This window comes from Oryctolagus cuniculus, chromosome 1 (assembly GCF_051225735.1).
Source record: "Oryctolagus cuniculus isolate XC-2025 breed Fujian yellow rabbit chromosome 1, ASM5122573v1, whole genome shotgun sequence".
Lineage (NCBI taxonomy): Eukaryota > Metazoa > Chordata > Mammalia > Lagomorpha > Leporidae > Oryctolagus > Oryctolagus cuniculus.
Window position 1 is genome coordinate 67,794,188 of NC_142867.1, and position 19,310 is coordinate 67,813,497.

A 19,310-nucleotide genomic window follows, 5' to 3' on the forward strand; every position below is an offset into this window, starting at 1 on the left:
TGTTCAATAAAAGTTATTGTTCTGTAAATAGCCTCTGAGAACTAACTCAGGTCCAAGTGAGGTACTGGAGATAAACAAACAGAATGGTGCAGTGTCTGGAAGACCAACTGCTAGGCTTTCACAGAATGTGAGAAAGGTTGTGGGGCAGGGAAACCAAGGGACTGTAGGAGCTGCAAAGGCCCCCGGTCCAGTGTTGGGGTCAGGGAGCCTTCCCTGAGAACCTGGGGTTGTACCCCTGGGTTGTGGTCTGTTGCCCTTGGGTAGCAGTCTGTGTTTCTCCCAGAGAAGTGGCTAGGCAGTGTTGAGGGGCTGCCATGAACATGCCCTGCTCTAAGGTCAAGAGGTAACTAGTAGACCACAAGATCGCATAACCCATGGTAAGACTACATCTTCAGTTTCCAAAGTTTCAAACCTTGCTTTGTAGTTGTGAAAGGGTACAATATATTGCATGTAGAAAAATGGATTATAGCTTGGATTGCTTTTGTCATCCTGGGAACGAGTGAAAAGAATTTTCAGTAGGAATTTGGTTGAAAGCTTTCAAAGTTTGGGTTCTTGTTTGTAAGTTGAAACATAAATATGTGCATTGGAAATATCCTAAATACCCAGGAGTAAGGGAATAGTAAAATAGATATATCATAATTGAGCAAATCGTGTCATATATATAGAATTAAGTGTAAAGTTGAGTATTAATATATTTATGAGTTTTAATGGGATGAAGAATGCTTATGAAAACATGAAATACACAGATAATAGTAGCTATCATGTAAAAAATCCTTAGATAAAATATTGGAAGAAAATGTACTTAAATGCTGATAATGATTATTGGTAGTTGTCAGGATATGTTTTTATTTATTATGTTTTATTTGAAAGGCAGAAAGAGAGAGACAGATTTGCCATCCACTAGTTTACTCCCCAAAAGCCTAGAATAGCTGGGGCTGGGCCAGGCTGAAGCCAGGAGCCAGGAACTCAATCCGAGTCTCTCATGTGGGTGGCAGGGATCCAACTACTTAAGCCATCACCTACTGCCTCTCAAGGTGCCCATTAGTAGGAAGCTGTAATCAGGAGAGGAGCTAGGCCTTGAACTCAGGCATTGGATAAGAGCTGCAGGCATCTCAAATGGTAACTCTGACACAAATTCCTTGGGATTATAATTGATTTCTTTTTCACATACTGTCCTTGTATTTTCTTTTTTTTTTTTTTTAAAGATGTCTTTATTTATTTGAAAGGCAGAGGCACAGAGAGAGAGAGAGAGAGGGAGAGAGAGAGAGAGAGAGAGAGAGAGGAACAGAGAGAGAAAGAGAGGTCTTTCATCTGCTGGTTCACTCCCCAGATGACCACAACAACCGGAGCTGTGCCTAGCTGAAGCCAGGAGCCAGGAGCCTCTTCCAGGTCTCCCATGTGGGTGCAGGGGCCCAAGGACTTGGGCCATCTTCTACTGCTTTCCCAGGCCATAGCAGAGAGCTGGATCGGAAGTGGAGCAGCCAGGACTTGAACTGGCACCCATACAGGACATTGTCATGGCAGGCGACGCGGCTTTACCTGCTAAGCCCCAGCAACAGCCCCTATACTATCCTTGTACTTTCTAAATTTTCAAATATAAGAATGTATATTTTTAAAATCAGCTTTATTAAGATAAAATTTACATATCTTGTGGTTCAACCATTTAAAATATACAACTCAATGTCTTTTTTTTGCATATTCAGAGTTATGCAATCATCAATACAGTCTAATTTTAGAGCACTTTTCGCATCCTAAAAAGGTGCCCTGTACCCATTAGCAGTCACCTTGTGTTCCTGCTCCTTCTCTCAGTCCTAGGTAACAACTAGTTCACTTTCTATCTCTATAGATTCACATGCTCTGGATGTTTCACATAAATGGAATAATATAATGTATGCCCCTTTGTGCCTGGCTTCTTTGATATAGCATAATATTTTGAATTCTCCTGTATGTCATAGTACATATCACTATTTCATTCCTTTTAATTATCAAATAGTATTCTTTCATACGGATATACAACACTATTAATTCATTCATCGATTGATGGACATTTGTTTCCACGTTTTAGCTATTATGAATAATGCTGCTAAGAACATTCTTGAACGAGTTTCTTTTGTGGACATGTTCTCAATTCTCTTGATATATACCCAGGAGTAGGATTTCTAGGTCCTATGATAATTTTGCTTAGCATTTTGAGAAACTGCAAAAGTATTTTCCTAGCTGCTGTACCATTTTAAATACCTGCAATATATGAAGGTTCAAATTCCTCTACATCCTTTTCAGCACTTGTTATTTTTTTTATTACCCTAATGTATATGAAGTAGCATCTCACTGTGGTTTGGGTTTGCATTTCTCTTGTGGTATAGCAGCTTCAGATCCTGCCTATAATGCCAGCATTCCATATCGAGGCTCTGGTTCCTGTCCCAGCTGCTCCACTTCCTATCCAGCTTCCTGCTAATGTGCTGGCAAAAGCAGCATAAGTACTTGGGCCCCAGCAACCCTCGTGGGAGACTTGGATGGAGTTCCAAGTTCCTAGCTTTAGCCTGGTCCAGCCCAGCCATTGCGGCCATTTGTGGAGCGAACCAGCAGATGGAAGCTCTCTTTCTCCCTCCCTTTTTCCGTGTTACTCTTGCCTTTCAAATAAATAAAATAAATCTTTAAAAAAATCAGTCATAAATGTAAAGGTTTATTGCTGGCTCCCAATTTAGTCCACTCTCCTAGGCTTCTAGTGCTTCTACAAAGTCTTGATTACTGAGGTTTGGTGGTAAGTGCTAAAAATGGAAGTGTGAGTTCTCTGACTTTGTTCTTCTTTTTCAGCATAGTTTTGGCTGTTCTGGGTTCTTCACATTTCCATGCATTCCATTTATGCTCAGAGCAGGAGTAAGAGAGAGAGGAAGAGGCAGACATTGCTGAAGGAACTGTGAAGTCCATTCTTGTTTGCTAACTTCTGCAAAGTACCCTTTTTCTCATGTGGAGGAATGTCTGTCTGCTAAATTCTGTCCTGTTTATTTGTTTTTTTTTTTTGTTTTGTTTTCCCATTGTCAATGAACATTATGCAAGGTATTGACTTAGCCAAGGCCTCATCTCCTGCCTCAAGGCTGGGTCCTGGATTTTTTCCACACAGGGGATCCCATAAAAACTTTTGGTTTGCTCCTAGCAAAGTATCATCATATTCTGTTGTTGTGGTTTATTTCTTTTTAGACTTATTTATTTGAAATGCAAAATGAGAGGCAGACAGAGGGAGATTTTCCATCCACTGGTTCACTTGCAAATGGCAACACCGGCCAGAGCTGGGCCAGCAGAAACCGGAAGCTAGGAACTCCATTGTGGTCTCCCACATGGGTGACAAGGGCCTAAGCACTTGGGTCATTATCTGTTGCCTTCTCAGGCACATTAGCAAGAAGCTAGATTAGAAGTGGAACTGCTGGAACTTGAACTAGTGCCACTACAAGCAGCTTAACCTTCTGGGGCACAACACAGGACCCTCTATGGGGTTTTGATTGCACACCTCATCAGAAAGTCACTTTGGGGAATGTTATTTTGGCATATAATTTTATTTATACAAGGTTACTTCAAAAAGTTTATGAACAAAATGAAATGAACAGGTGCTTCATTCGGTGCAAACAATTTTTTTTGAAATCCATAACATAGTTTTTTACATTTTCCATTAACTTTTCAAAGGCCTCTGTGTATATTTATTCATTTATAAATTATATACACTTATGAATATATATGCTAAAATTATATGCAAAACAAAAATTTTTAGAGAATGAAGTAAAAAATGATTAAAAACAAAAGTTTCTTCACACTTCATTTTATTTATTTTTCTGGGTGTTTCTCTGTGTCCCAGTACCCAGCCAACCAAGGCCTGTTACACAACAGATGCTCATGCTCATGTCTGTTGTTCAAAAGAACATTTCCAGATATCCTAATATTTCTATAAAACACACTGCTTCTGTTCCTAGGTTTTGCACCTTCCATGTAAAGGTTCTGTATCTGTCATTTGCTGGGATCATTTTGTAGGTAGGCTGTAGGTGCCTCATCTGTCCTTGTCCTCTCTTTTACCTTTGTACCTCATCTGACTTTTTATTTAGAAAATAGCAATAATATCGTCTGTAATCTATATTCTTCAGTTTTTACCGTATGGCCTGGGCAGAGTCCTGGATGTTAAGATCAAGAAGGATGGTGAGGCCAGCGTTGTGGCGCAGTGGGTTAAGCCACCACCTGGGAAGCCAGCAACCTGAACAGGCAGTTATTCACTTCCACTTCCAATCCAGCTTCCTGCTAATGCGCCTGGGAAAGCAGCAGAAGATGGCCGGGGTACTTGGGCCCTTGCCACCCACGTGGGAGACTGGAATGGAGGTCCAGGCTCCCGGCTTCAGCCTGGTCCAGACTTAGCTGTTGCAGTCATTTGGGGGAGTGAACCAACATTTGGAAGTGTGTATTCTCTCTCTCTCCCTCTGTCTCTCTTCCTCTCTTAACTCTGCCTTCCCAATAAATAAACAAACCTTTAATAAAAAATAATGGCAAGCAAGATCCCTAATCTGTTGTATCACAGGAGGATGTCAACAATGGCAAGGGAACTCTTGCGAGTGAAAGTGAGAGAAGGCTTCCGGGAGCTAGATTTTAAAGTTAGCCAAATGAAGAGAAGCAGGCCAGCCCAGCCGAACTTGAACAGCAAAGGCAGGAGCAGGGGCACTGAGCGAGCGCACTCCCTGCAGGCTGAGCACAGGGAGGGAGGCTGCATGTGCGCTTTTAAAGGCTGGCTCCGGCAGCTCTGCGGAGTAATGGAGTCTTGAAGCGGGACTAGGGGGAGGCCGTTGGTTGCCAGCGACAGTCAGAGGGCAGAAATCTCGGGCCTTGGAAGCCCAAGGCGGCAGGCTAACTGCGGCAGCGCTCTGTCAGGCGGCGTTCTCTTTAAGGATCCGGGCACTTTCTTTCTCTTTCTTTCTGTCCGAGGTTGCTGCCCTTTCCCTTGGACCCTAGGAGACACACCTTTTTCAGAAAACCGCGGCCTATTTCCTGGGAATCGCTGGAGTTGACTAAGAGGTACTCGGTTTCCGGGCTCCTTTTGAGGCCTGGGGACAATGGGAGACACTGAGGCGCATCGCTGCACAAGTTTAATCAAGCACGGGCTGGAAAAAAGCCTTCCTCCCACCCCCGCCCCAATTAAATCAAATCAGAGAGAGAGAGAGAGAGAGAGAGAGAGAGAGAGAGAGAGAGAGAGAGAGAGACAGCGCCTCAGACACGTCCTGACAGAAAAGAGCCCCTGGGCTATCAGGAGCCCCAGACCTACCGACGAGGGCGTGTCTAGGCGGGCCAGGCAGTCCAGGTTCCCGCTCCTTCCTGGATCTCGCCTCTGGCCCGCCCACAGAGGGAGGAGGCGCCCGGCCACCCAGCGCCCTCGGGCCGGGCCTGCGCTCGCCGGGCCGGCAGCCCGGCAGCGCCGGTGGGCGTGGCCTCCCGGCCCGGCCGCCTCAGTGACGGCGCCGGCCACGCCCCTCGGGGCGTGAGCGGGCGCGAGAGCTGGGCCGGAGCCGGCCTGGGATCCCGCCGAGCCGAGCGCAGCGAGCGAAGCGCCTGGGCGGCGGCGGCAGCGCGATGGCTCCGGCGGTGGACCGGGAGGGCTACTGGGGCCCCACGACCTCTACGCTGGACTGGTGCGAGGAGAACTACGCCGTGACCTGGTACATCGCCGAGTTCTGTGAGTGTGGCCCGAGACGGGGAGGGAGGACGCGGGTCTGAGGGGAGACGCCGTGTGAGGGAGGCAAAGGGCGAACCTGGCCGAGGGGAGGCACCAGGCCTGGCCGGCGAGCGGTGGTGCGGCGCCCGGGGCCGGGGGGCAGCAGACCAGGGGGAGTCCCGTGTGTCAAGTGAGACGTGCTGCGGTCTGGACGGGTTGAAGAGGGGGGGTCTTGAGGTTGGGGGGCGGAAGGGAAGTGGGGAGCCCCTGCTGGACCTCAGAGGAAAGCCTGAGGAGCAGGACTGGGGATTCTTGAGGGGCAGATGTGGGGTGAGGTTGGGAGAAGCGAAGACTCAGCTAATTGGAGGAGGGCCCAGGACACCTGCTCGGCCATTGCCACCACCACCCTAGCTGGAAGGGCACCGGCGAAGGGGACAGTTCCTAGCTTCTACAGCCAAATCTGAGAAACTCTGAAGTCTTTTCCTTCCTCTTTCTCTGTTCTTATCAGACCTTCGCACTCATCTCCAGGGCACAGACCACATGGACGAGCCCCCCCGCCACACACACGCACGCACACACGCTGGCACACACGCACACGCTCCCACCCAGTATATCTTCAAGTATCAGAGGTCATCTGCTCCCCGAGTACGACTCTTCCACTATCATCGAACACCAGAAGTTCCAGGCAGGGCACACAATCTACATGGTCCTGCAGGGCCAGGCTCCCGAGAGCACAAGGGACCACCCACTTTACTCTGCCTCCTGTTGGACTGTCTAGGGGTTAGGGGTCATTTGAGGACACTGCTTTCAACTGACTGCACCTTCTGAGGACTTGAGGAGTCTTGTAACTGTTGCCCTGACAGACCCTGCTGGCCAGATTGCTGATTATGTGTGTGTGTGTGTGCGTGTGTGCGCGTGTTCCTAGATGATTATCCCTGCCAGGCTTTTCAAGTTTTGAGAGTGCGATGTTTGATTCTTCTTTCAGGTACCTCCTTCTGGCAAGGTACGGAGAACATTATCTTCAGCTAACCATACTGCTGTCTTTAAATTGGATTTACTTTCTCGGGCATGGAGCAAAATTTTTCTTAGCTAACTTTCCTATTGTTAATTCCTTCTCCTGGACATGCATGTTTGGCTTTGTAGCAAAGAGGAGGGGTTTGTGCCAGATGAACCTACTTTATTCTGTTCCAGTAATTGGCTAAGTTAAAAAAAAAAAGAAAGAAAATAAAACCCTTTTCAGTTCAGAACTTTAGCTTTCCATTCCCTTAAGACCATGCTTTATGCTTAGGGTCACTTCCATATATAAATGAGCAAAGAAGTCATTTATAGTGTAATTATTTGACTTAAATGTTGAGCCTAAATGTTGGCAAAGGAAGCAGTTTATCAATTTGTTGTCAGATCACTTTGCAAGCTCATGCCTGGTTCAGAGAACCATGACTATGAGGGAAAGGACTTAATACCATGATCTCTGAGCTGGAAATGTGTAATATGGGAAAGAGAAACTAAAGGGTCTTCAGATACTGGGTGGGCTATCAGATATAGCAATCAACTCTATGCATTTCTCCAGAATCTGGAATTAAGCCAGATGAGTAGAAAACAACTGTAAGGGACTTTGTTTCAACGTGTGAAAAATTTTCTAACCAGTTATATAGTCATGGAACAGGTTGCCTGGGGGTAGAGGGCATTCTGTCACTGAAAGTGTTAAAACAGACATTGCTTAACCAACTCCTGTGAATATTTTAGGAGGAATTAATTCTTTAGTAGAGAAAAGGAGCTGGCCTTAGGTGGCTTTTAGATCCTTTGCATCCCTATGGGTCTATGTAGATCATAACCAAGATTTTGGTTTAGAATCAAAGGAGAAAACTGGCCATTAAGTCCTGTGGACTATGAGAGAGCAAGATCAACTAAAGTTCTGGCAGATGGCTCTGAGAAATGGGAAATGGCTTTAGTTTTCAGTGTCCTCAGAAAAGGAGACTCTGAACAGACTACAGGTAGATTTTGACAAAAATTCGAGAAGATTCAAGAAGAAGATGAGTGAATGTTGGCATTCTTTTGTGCGTTTACCTTGAGTGAAAATGATCTGAAGGGAATTGAGGTCAAGTCTTACCATAGCAAGTGGTGGAGGTTTGTCATATTTTGGAGTAAGAAAATTAAATTAACTTGTGAAAAATATGCTGACTAGTAATATGTTCAAAATATTATGTGCGCAAAACAAATGTCTTATCATCATAATATTTATATCAATGGTAAGTAAATAAGTTGAGTTTGGGGAATTTCATGTTTAGATATGGTAGTGATTCTCAGTTATTTTCAGTACCTGAGAAACTTTCGTTTTAGCAGTTCCAATTCCTTTTTGTTTGAGCAGATTATAGTACCAGGGGAAAGGTAGAGTCTCCCTTTAGTTGTGGATAATAAGCTTCTTTGTGTGCCTGAAATTATGGGTACAGACAGCCCTCATTTTGTAAGATAGTGTAGGACCATACACATGACCATGTGAGTTAAAGCCAAGCAAAGCAATATTAATAATCAATGAGAAAAGTTACCATTTGTCTATGACCTTTATAAGTTTTTGTCAAAGGGCTGGCATTATGGTACAGTGGATTAATTCCATAGCAAAGTGCTGGTTCAAGTCCTGGCTGCTCTATTTCTGATATAGCTCCCTGCTTATGCACTTGGGAAGGCAACAGATGATGGTCCAGGTACTTGGGTCCCTGCCACTCATGTGGTAGACTGGAATGGAGTTTCTGGCTTCTGGCTGTGACCTAGCCCAGCCCTGGCTGTTGCAGCCTTTCTTTGCAATGAACCAGCATATGGAAGATTTTCTCTGTCTCTCCCTCTCTCTCTGTTGCTTTGCCTTTCAAATAAATAAATAAATCTTTAAAAAGTTTTTTTTGTTAAACACTGTAAACACTCTCTCTGTTGTTTATAAAGGGAAGTGAAAAAAGCAAAACTAACATTTATTTCATTCACTGTAATTTTAAACATTAAAACCATTATGAATTAAGTGTTTTTTTTTTCTGTGTAAAATAATAAGAGTAGTTTCCACAGTGCTTGCCCTCTCATATAACTTTTATGGAATCTTTTCTGTGCCTTGGTTCATCCTTTCTAAGTCTATATCAGCTTTTAACAGTTTGTCCTTTGCACTTTCAATATTGTGAAAAATCTCTGCGAGTTCCTTTAATGCAACTTTTTTGGTCAGTTTCGCTACTGGGGCATCCTCATCTTTTTCACCACAACTACTTTGTTCATTTGTGTTGATAAGTTTGCTGTTTCTAAGTTCCTCAGGCTGCATACTGTAGTCTCTTCAATGGTAGCAGTGTCAACATTTGTACCGTCATGCATTTCATCTGTAACTCAGTTTATGTTTGATTGGAATTTCACATTTGGCATTATCACTTTTTATTTCTCAGCTGCTCTTTCATCATTGTTGGCCAGTACCCTCTTTCTAACTCATTTTTGTAAAACATCCCAGAAGTTTGTCTCTAGGAGACCAGGAGGCAACCTCATGAGCTGCTTTGCTTTCTCTATATGAACTGTGTATGTTTTGCTCTGTATATGCTTTGCTGTCTGTATATGAACTGAAAACAGAGATGAAGTTTGATCACCAATAAACTTCAACAGAACTGACTTGGCTGGTAATCATGGTGTTCCTCTATTTACAGTGATTTGTAGACTAAAGATCTAGTAGCAAAGTTTGTACTGTATTCAATTAATATGCAGTGGTAACTGAACTTTGAATTGTGTCATTGGGGGATTGGTGTTTAAACTATAGTAAGTGAAATTTTTGCATATTGGAACTTTGCAAAGTAAAGACTGCCCACATATTAATAATCCTCAGAACATTTCTCTTCAGTAGGTGGTGTTACCTCATTTTATTTACTTATTTTAAAGAACATGGCAGATTTTCCAACTTTTTTTTAGTGTTTATTTACTTGAAAGGCAGAGTGACAGAGAATCTTCTGTTTCCTGGTTCACTCTCTAAATACCCACAACAGTCAGATCTGGGCCAGACCAAAGCCAGGAGCCAGGAACTCCATTTAAGTCTCCCATGTGGCTAGCAGGGATGCAAGTAATTGAGCCATCATCTGCTGCCTTCCAGGTGCATTGACAGGAAGCTGAGTTGGAAGCAGAGGTGGAACTTAATCCAGGTCACTCTTATATGGGATGCAGATTTCCCTAGTGGTAGCTTAACCTGCTGTGCCATAACACCCATCCCTATTACCCTTTCAAAGCGGAATCTTAGAGGAGTTAAAGAACTTTCAAGCATCATACAGATATTATGAGGCAGAAATGGTGTTCAAATTTATGTCTTTTTGCCAAGACATATAGTCTACAAGAAGTGGAATTCAAGTGCTGTTGGTTTAATGGAAGAAATATTACCTAAATGGAAGTGGAAAGGGATTCAAAACTTCAGTTATGACCTCAGAGAATAATTACCAATTAAAAGCTATTCAGAATGTTTCTTTTTTTTTCCTTTTTTTTTTTTTTTTTTTACAGGCAGAGTGGACAGTGAGAGAGAGAGAGAGACAGAGAGAAAGGTCTTCCTTTGCCGTTGGTTCACCCTCCAATGGCCGCCGCGGCCGGCGCACTGTGGCCGGCGCACCGCGCTGATCCAAAGCCAGGAGCCAGGTGCTTCTCCTGGTCTCCCATGGGGTGCAGGGCCCAAGGACTTGGGCCATCCTCCACTGCACTCCCTGGCCACAGCAGAGAGCTGGGCTGGAAGATGGGCAACCGGGACAGAATCCGGTGCCCCGACCGGGACTAGAACCCGGTGTGCCGGCGCCGCAAGGCGGAGGATTAGCCTAGTGAGCCACAGCACCGGCCAGAATGTTTCATTTATTCACCAAATATTTACTGAGCACCTCTTTATTACTAAGACTATAAAACTATAAAAGATAACCTCTCTCTTCAAGGTATCTAGGAAGCCAGTGGGTATATGAACAGATGCACTTCTACTTACAAGTGAACCACATTCCTAAAAATGTATTTAGTAAAAAATCTCCAAGAATTGACATAGTATGAGGGAGAATTTATCAGAAAGTTCAAAAATATTTGAAATATTTGAATATTTGAAATATTTAAAAATATCTAATTATGGTTTTTATAGGGACAGCAGTCTGAGGAGGTAACTTGTGATAGAACTTGTATAGATAGGGAGAGTGAATGGTGACTTCTGGTATTTCCATCTAGCCACCATCTTTTTGTCCTTGAGCTAGGATAAATTGAGCTAGATACTGTCCTTTTGCGTGGGTTACTGCCCTTTTTCCCCTCCTATTCAGAGGAGCTGAGCAGAAGGAAAGTAGGGCAACCTTCAGTCTTTCTATTTTTCCTATGAGATTGACTTAGATGAGGAAAAAGGTCTTCCTTTCCTTGCCTCTTCAGGACAAGACAACACAGACTTAACCAGCTGCCTCTGCCATACACATAGACTACAAAAGGCATCTGGCTGCCTGTAGCCCTCTGTTACCTTTTTTTTTTCTTTTCCTTTTTTGAGCCCCTTCCTCCTCTCTTCCCTGAATAGTAGGAGACTCAACTAATTGAGCACAAATCAGACCTCTTTTGGTCTTGGGGCTTTGTGTATAGGCAGAGGTGGTATCTCTGTTATATTAAGGAATATAGTCCTTTCTCTGAGGGTTATTGACAGGCTAGCAGCAACTACAACTTATAGCTTGTAAGTAACATAAGTCATTGAAGAATGAAGGCCAAATTAAAGACCTAATACTGCTTTGAAAGGATTTTTAATGTATACAAAGTCAAATACTTGCCAGTAAATTGTTTTAAATGTAGTGATAGACATAAAAATATGTAGAACATTGGAATGTAAGGAAAGGATGCATGCATTCTAATAAGTTCATGAAAGCTTTAAACTCTTAGTGCTGTAAGAGCCACTGTACTAGATATTTATGTATCAGTGCAGAAAACCATAAAATCAGTCATGTTAACTATTTTGAAATAATTACTGTTCAGTAGTATTAAATGTATTCATATTGTTGTGTAATCTCTAGAACTCTTTTCATCTTGCAAAACTGAAACTCTATACCCATTATTTCCCTGTTCCCTCCTCCACCCAGCCACTGGCAGCCATCCTTCTACTTTCTGTCTGTATGAATTGAACTACTTTAGGTATCTGCTGTAAGTGGAATCATATAGTGTATATAATTTTGTGACTGTCTTATGTCCTCAAGGTTCATCCATGTTGTAACATGTTATCAGAATTTCCTTCCTTCCTAAGACTACAATATTTCATTGCACACACACACACACACACACACATATCCTACATTTTTTTATCCATTCTCTGTCTATGCACACATGAGTTGCTTCCACCTCTTGGTTATCATGAATAGTACTACTATGAAAATGGATATCCAAATAGCTCTTCAAGTCCCGAAAGTGGAGTTGCTGGATCACTTGATCACATAGCAGCTATTTTAACCTTTTCATCAGAAGGAAGTCTTATTATTTTTTCCTGGATCCCAGGAATTTATTATCACTGTTATAGAAATTATAATTTATTATTACGCCTATATAAATTATAATTGTTAATGTATTTTGTCCCTGTTTCAATTAATCAAAGGCACATATAGCAATAGATGAACTATGGTCATTGTTACCATATTTTATTGATCCATATGAGATACAGTAATTACTTGCTTTTTTTGATTTATTCATTTATTTGAAAGAGTTACACAGAGAGAGAAAGAGAGAGTTCTTTCATCTGCCTTTTACCTCCCAATTGACCGCAACAACTGGAGCTGCACCGATCCAAAGCCAGGAGCCAGGAGCTTCTTCCAGGTGTCCTATGTGTGTTCAGGGACCCAAGGAGTTGGGCCATCTTACTGCTTTCCCAGGCCACAGCAGAGAGCTGGATTGGAATTGGAGCAGCCAGGACTTGAACGGTGCCCATGTGGGATGCTGGCACTGCAGGCGGTGGCTTTACCTGCTACACCACAGAGCTGGCTCCTACTTGCTTTAATGTACTGATATAATTCTAGTCCAAAGAAAAGATAGCATAATATTTTCATTGCAATATTTTTGTGAATAAATGTGATTTTTAAATATTGAATATAATTGGTAAAAATAATAGCTAACATTGATGAGGCTTAATGTACAAAATTTTTCTACATACTTTCTGATAAGAACCCTTGCTATAATTCTTACTTTACTCAATTTAAAGTGACTTTTTTTTTTTTAAGATTTATTTTATTTGAAAGACAGAGTTACAGAGAGAGGTAGTTACAGAGAGAGACAGAGAGGTCTTTCATCCGCTGGTTCACTCCCCAGATGGCCTCAACGGCCGGAGCTGCGCTGATCTGAAGCCACGATCCAGGAGCTTCTTCTGGGTCTCCCACGGGGTGCAGGGGCCCAAGGACTTGGGCCATCTTCTACTGCTTTTCCAGGTCATAGCAAAGAGCTCGATTGGAAGAGGAACAGCTGGGACTAGAACCAGCGCCCACATGGGCTGCTGGTGCTTCAGGCCAGGGCTTTAACCCGCTGTACCACAGTGCTGGTCCCTAGTGACTTTTAAGTTCTAGTCTTGTTTTACAAATCTGAAGATTTAGGGCAGAGAGGGATTAAAATGTTTATCCAAAGTTTCCAGTTTGCAAGTGGCAAAATGAGGATTTGAACTCATGTAGACTGACTCCATAGTGTATTGTTTCTATCTCTCTCTCTCTCCCTTTAAAAAGAGATGTCTGAGCTATAATATGCTTATAAGTGTATAGTTTGAAAAGTTTCAACAGGTGTATACACCTGTGTGACTACCATTCCAATCAAGATGTAGTCTGTTTCTACTATCATCTTGAAAAAGTTACCTAGTGGAGTCCTCATTTCTAATTATATACTATACTGCTTAGACTTCAGGGTAGGTACTCTTGTAATACTAATTTTCCAGTTGAAGGTGTTAAAGTTTAGGTAGGTTAAGGAACTTGCCCAAGATCACATACTATTAAGTGGCAGAGCCATAGTGACCCAAGGGAACACTTAATTTGAGGCCTATATGCTTAACTACTGTACTGTCGGCCTTCTTCCATTACCATCTTTTTTTTTTTTTTAAGAAGGCTTTTATTTAATGAATACAAATTTCATAGGTAAAGATTTTAGGAATATAGTGGTTCTTCACCCCATTCCTGCCCTCCTACCTCCACTCCGCCCCACCTCCTATTCCCTCTCCCATCCCATTCTTTATTAAGTTTTGTTTTTAATTAACTTTATATACAGAAGATGAACTCAGTATACTAAGATTTCAACAGTTTGCACCCACACCCACCCATCCACCCACCCACCCACACACACACCCACCCACACACACCAAGTATAGAGTACTGATTGAGAGCAAGTTTTACAGTTATTTCTCATAGTACAACTCATTAAAGACAGAAGTCCTACATGGGGAGTAAGTGCACAGTGACTCCTGTTGTTGATTTCAGCAATTAACACTCTTTTTTTTTTTTTTTTTTGACAGAGTGGACAGTGAGAGAGAGAGACAGAGAGAAAGGTCTTCCTTTGCCGGTGGTTCACCCTCCAATGGCCGCCGTGGCCGGCGCGCTGCGGCCGGTGCACCGCGCTGATCCGATGGCAGGAGCCAGGTACTTATCCTGGTCTCCCATGGGGTGCAAGGCCCAAGGACTTGGGCCATCCTCCACTGCACTCCCTGGCCACAGCAGAGAGCTTGCCTGGAAGAGGGGCAACCAGGACAGAATCCGGTGCCCTGACCGGGACTAGAACCCGGTGTGCCGGCGCCGCAAGGCGGAGGATTAGCCTAGTGAGCCGCGGTGCCGGCCTAACACTCTTATTTTTGACATCGTGACCACTCGGGGCTCGACATGAGCTGCCAAGGCTATGGAAGCCTTTTGAGTCCACAAACTCTGTTGGTATTTAGACAGGGCCATGTGCAAAGTAGAAGTTCTCTCCTCCCTTCAGAGAAAAGTACCTGTTTCTTCGATGGCCCCTTCTTTCCACTGGGATCTCAGTCACAGAAATCCTTCATGTAGATAATTTTTTGCCAAAGTGTCTTGGCTTTCTATGCCTGAAATGCTCTCATAGGCTTTTCAGCCAGATCTAAATGCCTTTATGGGCTGATTCTGAGGTCAGAGTGCTGTTTAGGGCCTTTGTCCTTCTATGAGCCTGCTGTGTGGCCTGCTTCCCATTTGGATCATTCTCTCCTTTTTAATTCTATTTTTATTACCAGACACTTGGTCTTATTTACATGATCCCTTTGACACTTAATCCCATCTATATGATCAATTCCATTCTTAATATGATCACTGTATCACGTAAGATGGGATTAGTACTACCCAGCTTAATGGGATTTGGAGTCCTATGGCAAGTTTTTAGCTTTACCCTTAAGAGTAGGTCAGTGGAAATGTGTGCCGACCTGTACAGCTTCTTCCTCTCTCATTCCTACTTACTTTTAACTGAGATCTATTTTATTTTTTTTTAAAGATATATTTATTTATTTATTCGAAAGTCAGAATTATAGAGAGAGAGGAGAGGGAGAGAGAGAGATGTCTTCCATCTGCTGGTTTTCTCTCCAGATGGCTGCAATGGCTGGAGCTGTGCCGATCTGAAGCCAGGAGCCAGGAGCTTCTTCCGGGTCTCCAACATGGGTGCTGGGGCCCAAAGACTTGGGCCATCTTCTACTGCTTTCCCAGGCTATAGCAGAGAGTTAGATTGAAGTGGAGCAGCCGGGACTCGAACCAGCTCCCATATGGGATGCTGGCACTGCAGGTGGTGGCTTTACCAGCTATGCCGCAGTGCCGGCCCCAAGAGAACTATTTTCAATTGACTTAATACACCTATGGTTAATTCTATGTTAAGTAAAGAGTTCAACCAATGGTATTAGGTAGAAGAAAAATAAAAAAAGAATACATAAAAAGTGATAATAATAAATGTTCCTTGACAGTCAAGACAAGGGCTGTTCAAGTCTGCTTCTCGTAATGTTAATTTCACTTCTCCAGGTTTCCTTTTAGGTGCTCTGGTAGTTATCACAGATCAGGAAGAACATATGGTATTTGTTCCTTTGGGACTGGCTTATTTCACTAAGTATTATGTTTTCCAGTTTCATCCATTTTGTTGCAAATGATCAGATTTTTTTTCACCACTGTGTAGTATTCCATAGAGTACATATCCCATAGTTTCTTTATCCAGTCTTCCGCTGACAGGCATTTAGATTGATTCCATATCTTACCTATTGTGAATTGAGCTGCAATAAACATGGAGGTGCAGATAGCTCTTTTATTTGCTGATTTCAATTCCCTTGGGTAAATTCTGAGGAGTGGGATGGCTGTGTCGTATGGTAGGACTATATTCAGATTTCTAAGGTATCTCCAAACTGACTTCCATAGTGGCTTTACCAGTTTTCGCATTCCATCAACAGTGGATTAGGGTACCTTTTTCTCCACATCCTCGCCAGCATTTGTTGTCTGTTGATTTCTGTATGAAAGCCATTCTAACTTGGGTGAGGTGAAACCTCATTGTGGTTTTGATTCACATTTCCCTGATGGCTAGTTATCCTGAGCATTTTTTCATATGTTGGCCATTTGAAAAATGTCTAAGTCCTTTTCCCATTTCTTGACTGGGTTGTTTGTTTTGTTGTTGTTGAGATTTTTGATCACTTTATATATTCTGGTTATTAATCCTTTTCAGTTGCATGCTTTGCTAATAATTTCTCCCTATCTGTCGGTTGCCTCTTTACTTTCCTGACTGTTTCTTTTGCTGTACAGAAGCTTCTCAATTTGATGCAATTTGGTTTTTATTGCCTGTGCCTCTGGGATCTTTTCCAGGAACTCTGAATGTGCCAATGTCTTGCAGGTTTTCCCTAATGTTCTCTAGTAAGCTGATGGTATTGGGTCATATATTTAGGTCTTTAATCCACTTTGAATGGATTTTTGTGTACGGTTTCAGGTAGGGGTCCTGCTTCATACTTCTGCATGTGGAAATCCAGTTTTCCTAACACCATTTGTTGAAGAGACTCCTTGCCCAGGGAATGGTTTTAGCTCCTTGGTTAAATATAACTTGGTTGTAGATGCTTGGATTGATTTCTGGTGTTTCTATTCTGTTTCATTGGTCTATCCATCTGTTTCTATACCAGTACTAGGCTGTTTTGATTATAACTGCTGTGTCGTATGTCTTGAAGTCTGGTATTGTGATGCCTCTGGCTTTGTTTTTGTTGTATAAGATTGCTTTAACTATGGAGGTCTCTTGTATTTCCAAATGAATTTCAACATCATTTTTTTCTAGATCTGATAAGAATGTCTTTGGTATTTTGGTTGGTATTGAATTGAATCTGCCATTACCATCTTTTTAGACTCCAGTGAGTCCAGGGACTTCAAGTTGGAAACTAGTGATCTATCCTCATCTTATAAATAAGGAAAAAGACTGAGAAATGATCTACTCAAGATTATGTGGCATATTAGTAATGAAGCCTAGTAATGAAGCCTAGACCAGAATCCACATTCATTAGTTTCTCAGTCTGGGATGTAGTGAGCTGAGGCAGTTGATGTCAGTGTTGTTGATGTCATATTATTAATGAGTTAACGGATCACAAGACTTTCTCAGAACAAAAAGAGCTTCTAATGAGCTATTATGGCAAAGATAGCCAATGTCTACTGAGCACTTCATAGCAGGGCTCCTCAGACTTTCCTGTGCATGGGAATTTCCGGGGCATCTTATTAAAACACATTCTGGTTTAGTAGGTCTGGAGTCTGACCTTAGTGTCCGCATTTCTTATAAGCTATCAAGCTATTCCTATGCTGTTGGTCTAGCGATTATACTTGAAAAAGCAAGGCTTTGTGAGCCACAAAGCACTTTCACATATTTTTTTTTTGCCCTGTGAGATGCAGGTGTTATCCCTGTTTGTGTATAAGAAAACCAAATTCTGATGGATAAGCAACTTGTTCAAGATCTTGGGGCCTGGTCCTGGAAGCTAGGTTTCCGACTGAAAACCATGTTAGATATTGATTCCTCTGCACAGTAATGGAGACTGAAAAGACTGTACTTGAAGGAAATCTTAAACATGATCATCTTAGCTAATAAACCGAGTTGAACTTTCTCATTTCAGAAATAATTTTCATTCTTATTTGTTCCTAATGCCTTTCCCAAGTTCAAACCAAACCAACTTTTAGACTTAAATCTGTAGCATTTACAGCTATGTTAGTACTTGAAGCCTGCATCTATTTTGAACTCTATTTTTTACTTAGTATTTATCCAAGTTTTCTAAGTTATTAACTTGGGTGAATTGTCATTTGGTAGCATACGTTGGAAGAAATGATTAATTATTTATTTTACTTTTTAATTTGAGTGGCAGAGAGAGAGAGAGAGAGAATATGAATGAACTCTGTTCTTCCACCTCCCAGTCTGCTGGTTTATTCCTCAAATATCCACAGTAGCTGAGGCTGGACCAGGCTAAAGCTGGAAGACAGAAATTCAGTCCAGGTCTCCCATCTGGTTGGCAGCAATCAACTACTTGAATCATAGCTGCCTCCTAGGATATACTAATGGGCAACTGAAATGAGAACAGGGCTCGGGCTCAAACCTAGGCACTTAGATATGGAATGCTGGCATCCCAGGGAGCATCTTAACCACTAGGACAAATGCCTGCTTGTATTACATACTTCTTCCCCCTCCATTCACCCAATTGAGTTTCTTAATGCCCATGTTCCTGAGAATTGTCTCTGTTGATATGCTCTGTAATTTGAATGTCCCCTCCAAAACTCATACTGGAATTTAGTTGGCATTGTGATGGTATTAAGAGGTGGGACCTTTAAGAGGTGGTTAGATCAAAAGGGCTCTGCTTTCAGCGGTGGATTAATGCCATGGTTGTAGGAGTGGGCTCCTAATAAAAGGAATGAGTTCAGTTCTCTATCTCACATGCTTGCTTGCCTTTCTTTCTGCCTTTAGCTGGGATGGCAAAGCATAAAGGACTTCGTCCAGAAGATGGCACCATGTGTTTGGACTTCCCAGCTTCTAGAACTGAATCAAATTAATCTCTGTTCTTTCTGAGTTACTTAGTTTCAGGTATTCTGTTGTAGCAGCAGCAAATGGGCTAAGACAGTGCGTATAGGTAGGGTTCATTTCATTTTATCATTGTTTAGAATTCTACTGTATGAGTATATTTGATTTATCCATTCTTCAATCATTGGAGGTTTTGTTGTTTGCAGGTTTTTGCTATTACAAATAATGCTGTTTTAAATATGCCTATCTGTCTTCTGGGATACACAAATAGAAGAGTTTCTCTTATACTTAGGAGTGTAATTTTTACAATGTAGGGCATTTGCATATTCAACCTTAACTAGATCAAAAGTTATCAAACTTTTTGGTCTTATGACTTATTTTACTTTTTAATAGTATTGCAGACCCTCAAGAGCTCTGTGAGTTAACTCTTAGTATTTACTGGATTAGAAGTTAAAATTGAAAGCAAATTAAACCTTTATTAATCTATTTAAGATCTATGCTTGTGAAAAATGAAATTTATTCATGTTGTTATATCAGTGGTATATTCCTTTTTTATTGCTGAGGAGTATTCTGTTGTGTGAATATACAATAGTTTGTTTATTAATTCTCCTGTTGATGCTATACTTGGGATATTTTCAGTTTTTGGTAATTACAAATAAAGCTTCTGTGAATATTC

General features: G+C 42.1%; 1 protein-coding gene across 3 annotated transcripts in view; it reads left to right on the top strand.

Moving 5' to 3' along the window:
* The first annotated feature begins 5,549 nt into the window (after positions 1 to 5,549).
* The window catches only part of ACER3 (alkaline ceramidase 3), a 162,737-nt gene continuing 148,976 nt past the window's right edge, over positions 5,550 to 19,310 (top strand). For all 3 annotated transcript variants that reach the window (XR_016232982.1, XM_008263685.5, XM_089331400.1), the window contains exon 1: positions 5,550 to 5,701. Coding sequence is in view for 1 of the 3 variants with exons in the window: in XM_008263685.5 (XP_008261907.1) it covers positions 5,599 to 5,701 (103 nt within the window). In the remaining 2 variants the exon portion in view is untranslated. The remainder of the gene's footprint in view (positions 5,702 to 19,310) is intronic.